This window comes from Phragmites australis, chromosome 7 (assembly GCF_958298935.1).
Source record: "Phragmites australis chromosome 7, lpPhrAust1.1, whole genome shotgun sequence".
Lineage (NCBI taxonomy): Eukaryota > Viridiplantae > Streptophyta > Magnoliopsida > Poales > Poaceae > Phragmites > Phragmites australis.
This window is the reverse complement of record NC_084927.1, coordinates 19078574-19096937: the sequence shown is the minus strand read 5'-3', so window position 1 is coordinate 19096937 and position 18364 is coordinate 19078574. Positions and strand designations below refer to the sequence as shown.

At 56.5% G+C, this 18364-nt stretch overlaps 2 protein-coding genes across 2 annotated transcripts in view; both read right to left on the bottom strand.

The window, feature by feature from the left end:
* Nucleotides 1-18364, bottom strand: part of LOC133924099 (heavy metal-associated isoprenylated plant protein 7-like) — a 91338-nt gene that overhangs the window by 33726 nt on the left and 39248 nt on the right. The window lies entirely within an intron of this gene.
* On the bottom strand, nucleotides 16075-18359 carry LOC133925440 (uncharacterized). The gene is made up of 4 exons (XM_062371369.1): nucleotides 18225-18359; nucleotides 17017-17510; nucleotides 16254-16934; nucleotides 16075-16135 (listed from the first exon to the last, which is right to left on the bottom strand). Exons 1-4 carry the CDS (start codon nucleotides 18357-18359, stop codon nucleotides 16075-16077), a joined length of 1371 nt encoding a protein of 456 aa, XP_062227353.1.

Genomic DNA, 18364 nt, shown 5'->3' with positions numbered 1-18364 from the left:
AAATACGAGTATCAGAAAGAGAGCATAAGGATGGAGTTTTGGTGAGTTGCGCTACAACATCACCGAACTTGAATGGGATGGTGTCAACATATGAAGATACTATGGCACGAGCTAGGCGACGTACAACGACGAAGAACTTGGATTCCACAAATGAGAGTACACCGGGTACTGCCGAGAGTGAAAATGTTGTGTCTTGGTTCTTTGTTGAGGCGATCACATGAGGCAACCTGGCCTTTGTCGTGCCTGGCCTAGGTGTCATCACCTCACCCGTGACAGTTGCGCCTGCCTCAGAAGACCTTGCCATGACCTCCCTAAGCCCATCATCTCGTGAGACCACTGAAGGCCATGACACATCTGCCAACAGTGTAGTCGTGTCAGGAGCCACAATGCCAACCATGGTCGCTCGTGCCACTGCGGCTGCCGAAGGCATGTGCGCAAAGCCAATGCTGACCGGATTCCTGGAGGTGCCATCCTTTTGGTTCTTCCCTATAGCCGGATTGGGACCTGCGTGCACAGCCATGGCAACCTCAGGAATTGCCGCCCCAGCCACACACATGGTCACCCTTGCCGCATCCACTGCTGTTGGCCCACTTGTGAAGTAGGGGCCAACCATTGTAGAGGCTGATGCCCCTGCATGTATAAAGACTGTATCTGGCCGTAGATGTGGACCACCACCATGCATTCCAGAAGCGCCATCAGTTGGAGCAACCACCGAGTTAGCCGCCCGTGAGGTCAAAGGAATTCGTCGCGGGTTGAACAAGGTAACCATGATGTGGCGTAGTGACCCGTTCGTTCCCCCTAAGGCAGGGAAACATCACATTTCCTCGCCCTAGCCATAAGCGCATCGTCAACCTACATAGATTTAGAACTTTTGTGTTGTTTTTTTATTAGAGCTTAAGGACTTATTTTTCTAGTTTTTGTCGGTTTTGTTACCCTGCTGATCTTGGATGTTTTCATCATCCAATAGGTTGTTCTCGTCTTCATTGAAGTCCATGTCCATCGATGCCGAAGGGTTGGATGGGCCAACATCCATCTAAAAGCTAGGATCATCGAGGGTGAAAGTGATGTTATACCCCGCAAGGCCAAAAGCAATATCAATTTGAATAGGAAGTAGGAATGCATTTATCATGGCGGCATTCACTCGCACAATACCTGGCTGACGAAGGCATTGCATATCAATCTCCTAGGGAGCTCCAACCACTATGCTCAAGGCCCATATTCCAGCGTAGTGGCAAAAGGCTGAAGGAATGCCTGGAGTGTGTATCTAGACCTTTTCAAGGTGATAGGAAGGCAACAACTCATTGGCCGATCTCCATTCTCCAATTGATAGGGAGACACCATGATCTTTTAGTCGGAACTCGACATCTGTCATCTTGCATAGCTCATCCTCATTCGGAAAGGCCACAAGAAACTGTAGACTTCACGTGGAACGACTTCCCAACTCCAGTCCGTGTGGATGCGTCGTTGTAATTGCTTTTTACAACCTCAGTCACTAGATGACCACCTAAGACAGTGATAATGGCAGTTGGGGTGGAGGAATTTTGAACACCCTTATAGTTTGGTTCTGGTACCTAGAAAAAAACCTAACGTTCTTGTGCTAAATCCGAACATAGTAGCATTTGGTTTAGGTAGTCAGAGGATTGGGCACTTGGCCATCAAGTGATCTTCTTTTTTGGCACCTATTGTGTAGTCTAGCATTGCATTGCAGTCATATGATGAATGCCCTTTTGTCTTGCACCTGAAACAAAGCAGCGTTCTAGGTTTTTTTATCTTTGCTTTGGCCTCGGCAATACCTGGTCCAACCTATGTCGCCAAAGGGAACACAATAGCTGCTAGTCCTAGTATTGGATGGTGTGGTGCGGTTCATTGCTCCATAGTTCTAGGACTTGAGCCACACCCACAACCATAGCTGTCGAAGCGACCGCCTTGTCGGTTGCCCCCGTTCGGTTGATGACATTGGTTAGTCACCCTATATGAGAAAGCTCTCAGTTAGAAGGAGCTTGGGTCGACTTGACCTTGGAAAACTATAGAGGCTTAATTGAGACCCAGCTTTGCCCACACCATGTCGGCGCCACTTTCGGGGGCGAAAAATCGGAGGATGGCATGAGGGTTGTCTCCATCAACAAAGTTGGCCTAAAGCAAACAATGTGGCCAAGACGTTGTGGGACTGCCTCGATGATGCGCTTCATTAGAGAGAGGTTGTTGTTGGGATCCGCTCTATGGTTGAACACATTGGTTGTATCACCTTCCAATGCTCCTAGTATGGCCTCAGTATGTAGGACCTCATCCTCTGAAAATCCTTCCTCCATCGTTGCTTGCATGAATTATGCAATAGACGGGAAGGTTACAAATGAGGCAGGGGTTCTGAGGTGCATCTTTCTTAGAGTACTAGGAACCAAAGCCACCATCGCCAAAGAAGAATTCAACCTCTGTTCTGTTAGTCTTGCTTTGCATGAATAATACACAAGCGCCCATTCTAGCGAGGAGGATGGAGCTTTAGATGCTAGCTGCGATCGACAATCAGATGTTTGCCACATCCCTGGTGATGTATCAAGAATAGGCCATTCGATCCTTAGAGAACAAGACTAGGAGGAGGGGAATGGCTTTGGATAGATTTCTACTGATGATGGAACATCCCATATGCGTTAAGCCTCGAAATTGGAGGAGGAGGCAATTCAAAATCGCCTCCCGAATTGCTTCCGAATTTTCCGCTCTTTCCCTAATTCCCCTCTCTGGATACTTGACTCCCTCAACACAGGTGGCTCCTGCCTAGATCATTATTTCTAGTGATCAGATTTATCGATTATGACACCCTCATCAAAATATTTGCACCCTTGGAGTGATTGGTTGTCTAGTCCTTTCTTTCAGTAACCACATATCAGCCCAATTGTTCAGTGATTCTCCATTTCTAATACTCCACACAATCCCCTTCTTTAAAAGGTCAACGTCGCTCATGATGCTATGCCATGTATACGGTATGCAATGTCGTGGTTGAGCTTCTAAAATCCTAGTATTCAAAAAATATTTCGCTTTAAGAATGTGAGCACCAGAGAGTCTGGATTTGTAAATAGCCGCCACCCTTCTTTTGCTAGCATTGCCATATTGAAACCATTCATATCCCGAAAGCCCAAACCTCCCAAACTCTTCAGTTTAATCAATGTCTCCTAGCTTAACCAGTGCATCTTCTCCTTATCTTGGTTTTTTTTTGACCGGCTACGGTAGGGGAATACCCTGTTGTGAGAAACTTTTATTAAAAAAAAGCGAAAGAAATATTGTACAGAACCTCAGGAAGAGGGAAAGGAGAAGCAAACATAGAGGAAGCAAGAGAGAGCAAAACCCTATACAAAAGAGCTAATCCATAAAAAGAGAATTGAGTGCAGGTTTCTATTCATTCTATGCATCTGAAGATATACAGAGTAACATAAGTTATCCTTCCCTTTATGCAGTGCAAGCCTTTCTTTTTGAAAGATTTTGGCATTTTTTAGCTTCCAGACCTCCCACACAACTATTGCAAAGATTTGCATGAAGAAAGATTCTTGAAAACCATGAGCTACCTTCTTAATCTTTTAGAAGAAGTCTGTTGTCTAATTCCAAGAGATCCCAATCTCTGACCAATAGGCCGAGCTAAAGGTGCAGTCATAAGATATGTGAAAAGCCATCTCTTCTACACAAAAATTGCAAAGAACGCAATTATAGTCATTGCCTTCAATCCGCTGATTTTCCACTTGAGGATATTCCTCATGTTGAGCCTGTCTTTGAAAAGGAGCTATGTGAAGACTTTGATTTTCTTTGAACACTTTGCATCCCAAATGTTGTGGATAGGGGCGGGTGGGGAGATTGTTTTGTATGGAAGCCTGTAGAAGCTACCGGATCGGCAATTCCCATTTCACCAGAGTATGCCCAGGTATTTTTGATGGAGGTCTGGCGTTGGACTCCCGAGAGATTATGTTGGAGAATATGGAACTCTCCAAAAGCCTGCAGAGAAAGAGGTGTGTATAAATTCCTATTTGGAAAGTCCAACTCCAAGAACTTAGTAATCGAAGTATTCTTATCATTTGCAAAAGAGTATAATGCGAGAGCTGCTCTTTGAGGAAGCTACCATTCCAAACATCGTGCCAAAGAAGAATCGTAGAACCATTCCTCGGAATTCCAGATGCAATTCCTATGTAATGATCATTAAAAACTCATGATATCCCACCACTAGAATGAGCCCTTAGCTAGTGTAGCATGAGGGATTCTAACATTCCTATAATGGGTACTCCAAATCAAACAGACCAAAGGAATGTCCATCTTATTGTAGAAGTTGTGCAAATGCTTGACCAAAAGCGCTTCATTATGCAATGCCAGATTAAGAACTCCCAACCCGCCCTTATCTTTGGGGGCACAAACCTTCTTCCAAGCCACTAAAGCCTTAATTTTAGCAGACCCATCTAGTCCTCTCCAAAGACAATTATTCCTAGTTCTATCAATGATGTCAATAGCCTTCTTGAGAAACTTAAAGGTACACATATTGTACGTTGGAAGGGAGGAGAGGGCTGAATTGACCAAAGTAAGCATACCGGCAAGACCTAGTAGTGAAGATGTAGCCATGATTCTCCTTTCAATTTTGCTGATCATTGGAGTCAAATTCCCCAACTTAGGTCTAGTTGTACCCATTAGGAGTGCTAGATAGTTGAATGGGAGGCCACCAATTGAGCATGCAAAAACCCCAGCCAATTGCATGGTCTTTTCATCACACAAATTGATTGGAACCAAACAAGATTTAGCAAAGTTGACCTTGAGCCCTGTGGTCTGGGAGAAGCTGTTTAACAATCCTCTTAGGTAGAAGAGTTCCTTTTGACGAGCTTCATAATGATGACCATGTCATCTGCATACTAGATGATAGGGAAGTTAGTTGTGTGCAACATGTTGAGAGGAAGGGTCAACAAGCCTCTAACTCTAGCTTCATTGACAATGTACTAAAGAAGGTCAACTACCACCACAAAGAGGAGTGGGAATAAGGGGTCTCCTTGCCTCACCCCTCTTTTACAGTGAAAAGATTTCCTAGGAACCCCATTCAGCTGAGGAGGATCTAGAAGCCAGGGTATCACTAATCCAGGTGATCCATTTTGCATTGAAACCCAGAGCCTCCATCATTTTTTGGATTATATTATGATCAACTATATCAAAGGCCTTCGCAAAATTGAACTTTAGAATCACTAATTGCTGTTTGGGCTGATGACATGGATGAATGTACTCAAAATCCCAACCAAGACAATCTTGAATTGCTCTTCTTTTGATGAAACCGTAGTGATGATTCTTGTGAATCAGGTATGTGATCCTTGCTTGAAGTTCGTTTGCTAACAACTTAGTGATGAGCTTGAGGACTGTGTTGAGAAGGGAAATAGGCCTGAAGTCATTTGTTATCACTGGGTTATTCTTCCTTGGAATTAGGGTTATGAAGGAAGTGTTTATAGGCTCAAATCGACACCATTCTCAAAATGTCTAATTAGATCATAGAAGTCATCCTTGATACAACCCCAACACTTATTTATGAACATTCCATTGAAACCATCAGGCCTCAGGATCCACCAATATCTTGTTGGATCCACCAATATCTCCTTCCATCCTTGTATTCTTTGCCATATTCGATCCTTAAGATAAGCAAAGGTCTTTGTTCTTGCTTTTCCAATATGCACATGCAAGCCAAAGTACCTTTCATCCTGTTATTTTTCAATTTGTAACCTTTGTAGAACTTCTCGGCGCTTGCTTGCTTTTGTGTTTATATTGAAAAACACCGCTTATTTGTCCTTGTTTACCATCTGACCTGAGTACATCTCATTTGCACGAATGAAAATCAAAGAATCATCAACAAAAAGAACATGAGAAATACTGGGAGTGCTCAAATAGACTTTAACCCCTGGAATTCTTCCCTCTCCCTCTTCTTTGCTTAAAAGAACCAAAAAACCTTCAGCGTACAAGAGAAATAAGTACAATGACAGTGATGAAGCCCTCTTTCTAGCGCAAAGATCTCAGTAAGAACCCATTCACTTTGATTTTGTATGTCTCTATTGTAACACATTTCATGATTAAATCAATCAACTACATAGGAAAACCCATTTGCATCATCATGTCTCGTGATAAAGACCAATACCTTACCATAGCCTTGCTCATTCTATTTTATGGTAGCATAACCGGTCTCCCCCTTCCACTGGTTCCTTATTATATAATAAGCCATCTCATGAGTCATCAAAATATTATCAAATATGTGACATACAGGTACGAAAGAACTCTGAGATATAGATATTATCTCATCAAGGATATTGTCGGCGTATCGGGAACCGGGGGTCCCCGGAAATCGAGTCCGAGCCAGCCGTCCGCCACGTGGCGGAGTCTGCGGTGTCTTCCCCGCAGGTCAAAGAATAAAGCCCGGGAGAGAGTGCTCGGGGCCGCCACGCGGCCGCCTCCGAGCACTCGGTTCCCCGAGGTCCCGTCCAAGAGTGCCCGGGAGAGAGTGCTCAGGGCAACCACGCGGCCGCTCGCGAGCACTCGGTGCCCCGATGAATCCATTCAGGAGTCCGCGGGAGAGAGTGCGCGGGGCCGCCACGCGGCCGCCCGCAGGCACTCGGTTCCCCAAGTTTTCGTACAAGAGTGCTCGGGAGAGAGTGCTCGGGGAGTTGAACAGTGCCCCCGAGCACTCGGTTCCCCGAGGACCCTGAAAGCCCCCCGAGGGGCCCTCCGATGATGTGTCCGCCAGTCAAGGACCTGAGGCCACATTTAACGAGCGCGCGTGGCCTGACACGCTCAACTGCTCCCGCCGCGCTCAGTGCCAGTTCCTGCCACGTTCTGGTAGAGAGGCGTGGGGACATTAAATTGCACAGGTCCTGTCCCGTGCGATCCGGTTTGTCTCGGGATAACATCGTCAGGACCAAGGCGTTCCGTCTGCCACGTTGCCGTGGTAGGGGAATGGGACAGGACGGGCACGCCGGTTGTTCTGCGGCTGCCCGGTGGGCCCTCTCTACGGCGTTCGGCGCCAGGGCATTTATGGCGACGGGTGACCGGGCGTGCGACACATTTTCCACCCCCCGGTCACCTCGCCCAGAGAAAATGATGACGCTTTCCGTCTATGGCGCCTCGGGGCTCGGGCCCTTTTCCTCCCGTTGAAGGTATGTCGCAGCAGAGGAACATTTAAGGCAGCGGTGGCTCGGCAAAAAGAGAGGGGACACGAGACGCACCATGAAAGACCAACAGAGGAAGAAGAGAGCCCACGAGAGAGGAAGCCCAGACCAACTCGCCCAAGCTCGGCTGACCCAGTCGAGAAGAACTAGAAAGCCAGAGGAGCCCAGCTCCTCAGGCAGATCGAGCTCCTTGTAATCCAAAACATCCTTGAGAGATTTCCTTGAGGGAGATATAGCAATCAAACAGGAGTAGGGTATTACGCTCCCATGCGGCCCGAACCTGTCTAAAAATCCCCAGTGCATTTACTTCTTCCAGCATACAATCACCGCCCCCGCCCATTTGCATTTACTCTCATTCATTTCTCCGGCGAACTTGTTCAGGATCATCCCCCCGGCCGAATCTCTAAAAAGGGGTCTCTCGGGATCCCTACGACTGGAGTTCACCCTCCAACAGCTGGCGCGCCAGGTAAGGGGGAAGCATCCCTGAATCTGTTTGTTTGTTTTCTTCCACAGAAAAAATGGCCGGTGGTCACCGCCTCCAGTGCTCCGGCTCTAGTTCCAGCGGGGAAATGCAGCCCCTCGCACAGGAGGCCCTAGCCACTGCTACCTCCCAGCAGCAGCCGCGATCTGCATGCACGGCGTTCCCCTCCCAAGGGGACCAAGGCGCAGGGCCCAACCGGGCCGTCGCCGCCGCTGGTGCACCTCCGACCCCCAGCAGGTGGTCGAGACTCCAGCCGCCAGGTCCGCATCTGGACGGCGCCGGGCGCCTCTCCGGCGTAGGCTCGCCTTCGGCGAGGCCAGCCCCGGGAGCGCACTGCTTGCGGCGCACGCTCTCCTCAGGCATCCGCCTGTCCAGGCGACGCCGGAAACCCCGGAGGGCCGTTGGCTCCAAGAACTCGCTGCCCTGGTCGGCACTGCCCGCCGCCAGGTGCTGGCCGAGAGTTCTCGCGCCACCATCCAGCGTGGCGCCACCAGAATCGGCTCATCGTCGGGTAACGTTCGCACAGGCCGGGGGGCCTCCAGGCGGAGCGCCGCCCCCCTGGCCGCGTCCGAAGCCCAGGACCTCCGCTTGCGTCTCAACGAGCGGAGGGGCCACGAAAATGCGCATGTTACTCTCGAGCGCCAGCGGGAGACCCAGCAGGAGGCTGAGGCTGAGGACCAGGCTTTCTCTTTGCCGGCCCACGATCGCCAGGATTCCCTGGCTCACCGGCGTTCACCGCCAAGGAACGCCACCCACGCCACAGGGTACAGCACCGGCTGCCGTGCCTTCACTAGTGAGCTCCGCCGGGTCAAATGGCCCTCCAAGTTCTGCCCCGAGCTGCCGGAGAAGTACGACGGGTCCATCGACCCCGTTGAGTTCCTCCAAATATACACTACGGCCGTCCAGGCGGCCGGTGGCAGTGAAAAGGTGATGACAAATTTTTTCCATGTTGCCTTGAGGGGCTCTGCCCGTTCTTGGCTCATGAACTTACCCCCAGGATCTATTAGCTCCTGGGATGACCTCTGCCACCAGTTCGTGGCTAATTTTCAGGGCACATTCACGCGCCCCGGCTTGGAGTGCGACCTCCATGCCGTCAAGCAGCAGGAGGGGGCGACGCTACGGTGCTTCATTCAGCGTTTCAGTCAGGTCTGCAACACTATCCCGCGGATAGCCCCCCACGCTGTAATCGTCTCCTTCTGGCAGGGCGTCCGCGACGAGCTGATGCTTGAGAAGCTAGGTACGCACGAAATCGAAACCACTGCGGAACTCTTCGCACTGGCCGACAAGTGCGCCAAGGCGGCGGAGGCCCGGGCTTGGCATGCTCCGCGCCCCGAGCGCCCCGCCGCCGACTAGCCAAGTTCTTCCCGCTCCGACAGGCGGGAAAAGAAAAAGAGAAGGAGGCGTGAAGCTGCCCCTGTCGAGCCGGCCCAAGAACCCGACCGCCGGCAAGAACGCCGGGCGGTCGCCGACAGGCGGCCTGCGCCCGCGTGGGCCCCGGCTCGAGCTCCCCCAAGGGCCCCGGCACCTGCAAGGGCACCAGCTCCCGCAAGAGCCCCGGTGCCCGCCCGGGCTCCTGCTCCAGCGAGGGCCCCCGCTCCCGCGGGGCCCGAGCCAGGCAAATGGTGCCCCATCCACCAGACCAGATGGCACGATCTCACGGAGTGTCGTACGGTCAAAGGCCTTGTCGAGCAGCGCCAGAGGGAGCGTGATGAGTCCCACGGGGGGGGGGGGGGATCCCGACACCGCCCCCGGCAACGATGAGCTCGGCTTTCAGGAACCCAAGCATACCGTCGCCTTCATCGACGGAGGCGCTTACACGCCTTCCTCGCGGTGTGAAGTTTGCTCGGCAACCCCGAGCGAAGAGGCCGCCAGGCCCCTGAGGTGGTCGGACGCTCCGATCACGTTCAGTATAGCCGACCACCCCTCTAGTACTACAGGCGTGGGGCGACTACCTTTGGTAGTGTCCCCACCATCTGCAATGTAAAGGTCGGCAGGGTGCTGATCGATGGGGGCGCGGGCCTTAACCTCCTCTCCAAGGAGGCCTTCGAAAAGCTGCAGGTGCCCTCCAGGTGCCTAAAGCCGTCGCTTCCATTCTGCGGAGTGACGCCTGGGCACTCCCTGCCCCTCGGGCAGGTCGAGCTACCCGTGACCTTCGGGAGTCGGGACAACTTCCGCACGGAAAGTGACCTCTTCGACGTCGTGGAGCTCCCCCTCCCCTACAACGCCATCCTCGGGCATCCGACGCTCGCCAAATTCATGATAGCTGCGCATTATGCATATCTCACGGTCAAGATGCTGGGCCCAGTAGGCCCCATCTCCGTGACTGCCGACTCCGGCGACGCCGTTTCCTGCTGCGAGCAGTCATACCTGGCCTTGGTCTCAGCTCAAGCCGAGGTTGAGGGCCGCCATGGGGACCCGGGACCCTCTTCATCCAAACCCCGACTCACTGCCGACCCCTCCGTTCCTACGAAGGAGGTTGTGGTGGGCGAAGACGCCTCCCAGGTCGTCCGCATCGGTGGTGACCTGGACGGCAAATAGGAAAGCGCGCTCGTCACCTTCCTCCGGGCTAACGCCGACGTGTTTGCATGGCAGCCATCCGACATGCCCGGGATCCCTAGGGAGGTGATTGAGCACCACTTGGCTGTGCGCCCGGACGCACGCCCGGTGAAGCAGAAAGTCCGGCGGCAGGCGCCCGAGTGCCAGGAGTTCATTCGAGAGCAAGTCGGCAAGCTCCTCGACGCCGGATTTATCCGAGAAGTCCTCCACCCCGAATGGCTGGCAAATCCAGTTGTCGTCCCGAAGGCCAACGGCAAGCTCCGCATGTGCGTGGACTACACCGACCTAAACAAGGCTTGCCCCAAAGATCCTTTTCCCTTGCCCCGCATAGATCAAATTGTAGATGCAACCGCGAGATGTGATCTTTTGTGTTTTTTAGATGCAAACTCTGGGTATCACCAGATTCGCATGGCCATAGAGGATGAAGAAAAAACTGCTTTTACCACCCCGGTGGGGACTTATTGTTATACGTCAATGCCTTTTGGTTTGCGCAACGCTGGGTCTTCCTTCCAGCGTCCTATCCACATCACCCTTGATTCGCAGGTTGGCCGCAACGTCGAGACCTACATCGACGATCTCGTGGTCAAATCCCGAGACCGCGCCACCCTGCTCAACGACCTTGCCGGGACTTTCAACAGTCTCCGCACTACCCGCCTAAAGCTCAACCCCGAGAAATGTGTTTTTGGGGTACCCGCGGGCAAGCTCCTCGATTTCTTGGTTTCCAGCCGAGGAATCGAGGCCAATCCAGAGAAGATCCGGGCCATCGAGCAGATGCGAACCCCCGTTTTGACTCAAGGAGGTTCAGCGTCTCGCCGGCTGCATGGCGGCCCTCGGGCGCTTCATCTCCAAACTTGGGGAGCGGAGGCTCCCCCTCTTCAAGCTTCTGAAGAAGACCGGTCATTTTGACTGGACGCCGGAGGCCGAGCAGGCCTTCCGCGATCTGAAGAAGTACCTCACCTCACCACCCGTGCTAGTGGCTCCATCCGAAGGCGAGCCACTACTACTCTACGTATCGGCCACTCCTCAGGTCGTAAGCATGGTGCTGGTGGTGGAGCGCGACGAGTGCGCGGGGCCAGGTGCTGGGTCCTAGCTCCCGGCCACCCCCGGGCACTCACCCGTCCTCGCGGCTCCCCCCCGAGGCGGGGGTCGAGCCCGAGCACTTGGCTCCCACCGAGCAGGGGGTCGAGCCCGAGCACTCGGTTCCTCCCGACCAGGGAGTAGAGCCCGAGCACCCGGTCAGCCCCGACCACGCCGCCGAGCCTGGGGGCTGCGACAGCCCCTCGGGTGAGGCCGCGGTCCGGGCCCACTGGGTACAATGACCGGTGTACTTCGTCAGTGAAGTCCTCCGGGAGGCCAAAACAAGGTACCCCCAGGCTCAGAAGCTGCTCTACGCCGTGCTCATCGCTTCCCGGAAGCTGCGCCACTACTTCCAAGCGCACAAGGTCTCGGTGGTTACCACGTATCCACTGGGACCCATCCTCTGGAACCGAGAAGGCATCAGGCATGTCGTCAAGTGGGCGGTGGAGCTGGCGGAATTCGACCTGCACTTTGTCAGTCGCCAGGCGATCAAAAGCCAGGCACTCTCTGACTTCGTGGCAGATTGGACACCCGTCCCCGAGGATGTCCCAGAAGAGATTTCTGCATATCCGGGGCACCATGCGCCCGGGTACTGGATCATGCACTTCGACGGTTCCCTCTCGCTGAAAGGCGCGGGGGCCGGAGTGGTTCTCACCTCCCCAACGGGTGAAGAACTTCGGTACGTCGTGCAGCTGCAGTTCCGCGCATCCAACAACATGGCGGAATATGAAGGTCTCATCGCTGGCCTTCGGGCTGCGGTGGGTCTCGGGATTCATCGCCTCCTGGTCAAGGGAGACTCCCAGCTGGTGGTCAACCCGGTATCCAAAGAGTACCAGTGCACGGATCCTCAAATGGCGGCGTACGTGGCAGCAATCAGGAAGCTGGAGAAGCGCTTCAATGGCCTTGAGCTGCGGTACATCCCTCGCCGCGACAACACTCTGGCCGACGACCTCTCCCGCCTGGCCTCCTCCCGTGCGCGCGTCCCTTCCAGAGTCTTTGAAGAAAGACTCACACGGCCTTCCGTCCTGCCTGCCGAACAGGGCGAAGGGGAAACCTCGAACTCAATTCAGGGGACCCCGGCGGTGCCCTCAGTGGGAAGCCCCGTCAGGGTGCCGCCTTCCGGTGAGTGTGCTGCACTTGCTGAATATTCTCAAGATGCCTCGTGGATGGACGACATCCGAGGGTACTTGAAGGAAAAGTTTCTCCACGGGGATGAGGCGTCTGCCGAAAGAGTTGCTCGGTAGTCCAAACGCTATGCCTTAGTAGATGGGGATCTCTACCGGCGTAGCGTAGGCGGTGTTCTCCTGAAATGCATCTCCCGGGCAGAAGGCGGTGAGCTTCTCGCTGAGATCCACGAGGGCGAGTGCGGTGGCCATGCATCGTTCCACACGCTGGTCGGGAAGGCCTTCCGGCAAGGTTTCTACTGGCCTACAGCCCTCCAGGATGCTTCCGAGCTGGTTCGGCGCTGCAGAGCGTGCCAGTTCCATGCAAAGCAGATTCACCAGCCAGCTCAGGCTCTTCACACCATCCCCCTGTCATGGCCTTTCGCGGTCTGGGGGCTGGACATTCTGGGTCCATTCCCCCGAGCAATCGGGGGCTATGAGTACCTCTATGTCGCCATCGACAAATTCACCAAGTGGCCGGAGGCGATCCCAGTCATCAAGGTGACCAAGAACACGGCGCTCCAGTTCATCCGTGGTATCACCAGTCGCTTTGGTGTCCCGAACCGGATCATCACCGACAACGGCACCCAGTTCACAAGTGCCCTATTCGGGGACTACTGCGAGGACCTCGGCATCAAGCTCTGCTTCGCCTCCATTGCTCATCCTCGGAGTAACGGGCAGGTCGAGCGCGCCAACGCGGAGATACTAAAAGGGCTCAAAACCCAAACCTATAACGTGCTCGCAAAGCACGGGAAGGGATGGGTGGACGAGTTACCCGTCGTGTTATGGGCCAACCGGACCACGCCAAGTCGCGCCACCGGGGAGACCCCTTTCTTCCTCGTGTACGGCGCTGAGGCGGTCCTCCCCTCCGAGCTCACTCTGGGCTCCCCTCGGGTGCATGCCTATTCTGAAGGCGAACAGGAGCAGCAGCGGCGCGACAACGTTGACTACCTGGAAGAGCGCCGACGGCGCGCCGTCGTCCGAGCAGCCTGCTACCAGCAAAGTCTGCGGCGCTACCATCAGTGCCATGTCCGGGCCCGGTCTCTCGAGGTGGGGGATCTAGTTCTCGGACGCGTCTAGTCGTGCAAAGGGAAGAATAAGCTGTCCCCTATGTGGGAAGGTCCCTTCACCATAATCGGGGTCCCGCGAGAAGGTTCTTTCAAGTTGGCAGCAGAAGACGGGCAACCGCTCCCCAACCCATGGAACATCGAGCACCTGCGCAAGTTCTACCCGTAGATGGCCATGCTCGCGGCTCAGTTCAACCAGGCCGGGGGCTTCCCCCCCGTCCAAGTTGACCGGGGGCTACCACTAACTGGGTAAGTCACCCAACCTTGTAAAAAATTGTCAATTCAGTATGAATGTTAAAATGCAATCATGTGTCAATTTCGTTTTTCTGGATTCCATATGTTTAATCTGTCTGGTGAGATGCTCGATTGTGCGAGAAAAGTTCGCTCTCTCTTTTTCCCCGCTGATAAAAGAATCCCGATCGGTATGCGCACGGACAGTTGCCGCTGACTTACGTCTGATGTGGTAGGCTGTGGTGTTCGGTGTGGTGGCAGGCTCCCGGGCACTACCGAGCCCCTGGGGTCCTCGGGTAATCCTATCGCTCGAGCTGCTCGAGTAGTCCGGAGCCTAGGCCCCAGGTGCGGGCTGTCGGTGCTCGGTCTGGTTTGTCATACCCGGGCACCACCGAACCATAGGACCTCTGGGTTATGCCTCTGTCTGCTCTTGTCCGCCGGTCTGGGCATTCGAGAGGTCTCGGGTCGAAAATGAGGGCAGTCTATAACAAGTACCGCACTAACAGAGCGCACCAAACAAGGAATTTCTCCTTTTTCTCTTAAGTCACAGATCGACAATCAAAGCAAAAGCAGCTCGACCGCGAGGGCCTTGATGCCTAGGTCGCTGCTCGGCCCCAAGGGTCCTCGGGTAGTCCTACCGCTCAAGTATGAGTGGTCGAGATCACCTGACCCCGGGCTCCTCGCGCGCCCCTTGGTGCTCGGGCGCCCCGACCGTGGGAACCAAGTCCCCGGGCACCCCGAGCACGGAGCGCATACCCCTCCTGGATCGGTTGGCCGAAAGGCCGACAGCTGTCCGGTGAGTGGTTAAATTCAGATGAATTTACGTTCAATAATATTTTGTTCCCGAGTCATCCTCAGGGGCCCTCGTATTCTAATCTGCCCGGTGAGATGGTCTCCTCGCGCACAAAACCCTACCGTGTGTCCACTTTTTCCTAGAACGACAGAACGGTCCGTAGAAAGGTGTACCGTGCGTGCGGTAATGTACGATCGAAGTCTTTCATGGTGGTTGTGGTGTTCGGTCCGCTTTTAGGGCCCCGAGCACTACCGAGTCCCTGGGCGCCCTGGGTAATCCTATCGCTCGAGCCGCTCGAGTAGTCCGGAGCCTAGGCCTCAGGGGTGGGCTGTCGGTGCTCAGTCCGGTCCGTCTTAAGCCTGGACACCACCGAACCATGGGGACTCTTGGTCGCATTCCCGTCCGCACGTGTCTCCGGTCTGCTGACTGAGTGGTCGCAAGGTGGAAAAGTGTTCACTGATCATGGCGTGCTCCGTGCTGGATCGATCTATCTCCCGAGCAAAGAAGTTCGTGTCTTTCTCTTTTGACTTAGCCGATGCGGACTCGCGAGGGCTTAGGGGCTGAATGCACCGAGAAGGACGATCGGGACGGCTTCATTCTCGGGGAAGGAAATGTCGGATCAAACCGACTAAGTACTCCTCGAGGCATCAAGGCAAAACATCAGAAGAAGCATCAAGCACTCGCAAGAATACTGGAGTTGCGAGCCCAAAGAAAAGCTTTCATTATATTTACAAAGGGAATACAAGCATTTCTAAGGGATCACTCCCGTATTTACATCAAGTCAAAGAAAAATGAAAGAAGAAGAAACTACAAAAAGCCTAGTCGGAGTCGACGTCAGAGTCAGAATCGTCACGGCCTCTCACGGGGGCTGGCGGCGGCGGCACTTCCCGCTTGAAGCCGGCCGCCACCTCGGCAGCGGTGCTCCGAACTGTTTCCCGGGCGGCCTCTTTCTCGGCTTTGACCACTCCTTCCCGAGCTGGCTCCAGCGGGAAGTTCGAGTCTCTGCTCCGGTAGCAGGCCAGGACGTGCTCGGCCACCGCTTGGGCCAAGCCGCACCCTTCCCGGGCGGCAAGTTCCTGGACGGCCCAGGGCAGCGCCTCGAGGCGCTCGCAGACCTGCTGGAGTCCCAGGACGAATCGGCCGGGGTCATCGCCCTTCGTCTCCACGACGAGTCGCTCAAAGCCGGCCCTCGCCATGGACCGCCGCATCCGCCGGAGTGTGTCCTCCAACATCTGCTGCAGGCTGATCCGCGCAAGTGAGGCGGCCTCGAGCTCCTCCTTCGCGGCCCGCAGCTGTTCCTCGAGCCCCTGGCCCCCGACCGCGCCAGAAGAGCCGGCGCCGTGTGCGTGGCCGGCGGCCAGCTTCACCTGCCCCGCCAGGACAGAAAGGGCCTGCTCGCGGGCGGCCAGCTCTGCCTCGGACTTGGCGAGTTGCTCTTCCCTGGCGGCAGCGGCCGCCACCGCCTCGGCAGCCTCCGATTCCCGGCGGGCCAGCAGATCTTCCTGGGCGCCCAGGTCCGCCGCCGTTATCTCGGTGTCGACCTCCCGGACTACGACGTCGTCCTCCCGGCATTGGAGCTCCCCTTCGGTGTGCCGGAGCTCCTCTGCCCGCTGTTGGAGATTGGTGCGAGCCCGGTCAACCTCGCTCTCCTGACGAGCTAAGTCGGCCTGGAGGGCCTGTGCTGCCCTCTCGCGGTCCATGGCCGCCTCCTCCCGCTCCTACGCCCGCCTCTCCCTGGCAAGGGCCTCGACAGCTTCCTGCCGCGATGCCTCAACCAGGTGGGCGGCGTCTTCCCGCTCCCGCGCAATCTTCGCGCGGGCCTCTTCCATGGCGCGCTGTTCGTCCTCGTTGGCGGCACACGCCGCGAGGAGGCGGGACTCAAAGGAGCGCCAATGAGTGGTAAGCTGCGATTTCTCCGTGGCCAGCGCGGCGCGCTCCGCCTCCAGTTGCGCCACCTCCCCCGCTACGGCCGCATCCAGCCACTCGATCACCTCCCGGACGCTCTCGAGCACGACCGGGAGAGGGTCGGCAGGCTGGCTGGGCGGTGGCTGGGCGTTGGGTCCCCTGCGAGCCTCCTCCGGGGGGTTCGGGGTCCTCGAAGATTGCAACGCAGTCATCCGCCCCGGGCTTGGCGCGCTCAGGGCAAGCTCAGACGGCGCTGGACACTTGGGCGACGGCTGCGTCTCTGTCTCGGCCGCCGCTTCCGTCGGCCCCATCTCCGCCACCGTGTCCGCCGTCCCCGACACGGCCGCTGCGTCCGCTGGCTCCGTCTCCGCCACCGAGTCCGCCGCCCCCGGCTCTGCCGCCGCATCTGCTGGCCCTGGCTCCGTCGGCGCGCTCGGCTCGGGGGCTGGCGCCGGCTTCGGCGCCTCCGGCTGCCCCTGGACTTCGGCGGCGCCCGTAGGCGGCCTGCAGGAGGAGGACAAGGATAAAAAAAAGGAGCTTAGTTTGGGCGAAGCACGTCGAAGAAAGAATGAAGGGTAAGACTTACGTGGTTGTGGGTCTTCGGAACTGCCATCGTGCAGCCGGAAGTCTGAATTCTGGGCTCGATGGCGCCTGCCCGGCCTCCCCCCTCTTCCTCTTCTGCCGGGGGCTCTGCGGGGCCGCCGCCTGGGTCCCCGCCGCCGGGGTAGGCCCGAGCCGAACAAGGCGCGGTTCCAGAACCGCAGATGTCGCCCCCGCCGGCGGTCCCGTGCTGGGCGGCTGGCCGACCCGGCTTCCCCCCGCGCCTGGCGATGGCGGCGGCGGGGACTCCGGCGCCGGAATGTAAAGCCGGGGCCGCTTCCCCCGCTCCTCTGCCGATGGCGGCGCCACCGCCGCTCTACCGCTGGCACTGCCTCCTCCTTCGGCGCGGTGGCTACTGCCTGCAGCGGCCCCACTGCTGGCCTGCGGCCCGCCGCTCACGGCGCCCGGGCCACCCGTCTGCGCCAGCCCGCTGGCAGCCTCCTCGGTGACCGCCTCGTCCAGCCCGGGGAGCTCGGGGGCCTCGGGGCTCCGGCTCCTCGGCCGGTCGACTGGCCCCTGGGCGTCGAATTCCGGCAGCTTCGCCTGGATCGCCGCACGCTCGGGATTGGCGCAGAGCGCCATTCCTCTCCACGGGAGCTCCGCCCGGCTCATCTCCTCCACGCCGGTCACCACCCGGAGCATGCCCCTCAGCTCCGCCGGGCCCAGGTCCCAGCTCGCGCCGATCTGGGTCCGGGTGATGTCCTCCGGCCCGGTGTAGTACCAGCAGGGCCGGACCCGCTCCCGCAGGGGCGCCAGCCGGCGGCGCAGGAAGTCCGCCACCACCATCACCGAGGTCAGCCCAATGTCGCAGAGGAATCCGATGCGCTCGAAGACGGGCTCCAGCCTCGCGTCCGGCGGCGGCGGTGCCTCCCAGATCGCCTTCTGGGGCTCGGCTGCCGCCTCCGGCAGGGTAAGGCGGTCGTGGGGGTCGACGTCGACGTAGAACCAGTCGCGCCGCCATTCCTCCCATTTGCTTCACAGCACTTGGGGGATGTACCGCTCCCCCATGCCGTCCCACAGCCGGAAGTTGCAGCATCCGGCGACGTCCGCAGTGGAGTGGCCCCTTTCCTTCCCGGCAGGCCGCAGCGCGAAGAAGTGTCGGAGAAGCGTCACCGACGGCGCCACCCCCATGAACATCTCGCACAGATGGGCGAAGACCGCCAGGATGACGACCGAATTGGGGCTCAGGTGCACCAGCTGGATGCCGTAGGTCTCGAGAACTTGAAGAAGAAACGTGGAGAACGGTGGCACCAGCCCCGCCACCACGAAAGACATGAACAAGACGATGCGCCCCGGGCGGGTCGTCGTCGGCGGGAAACTTGCCGGCATCACCG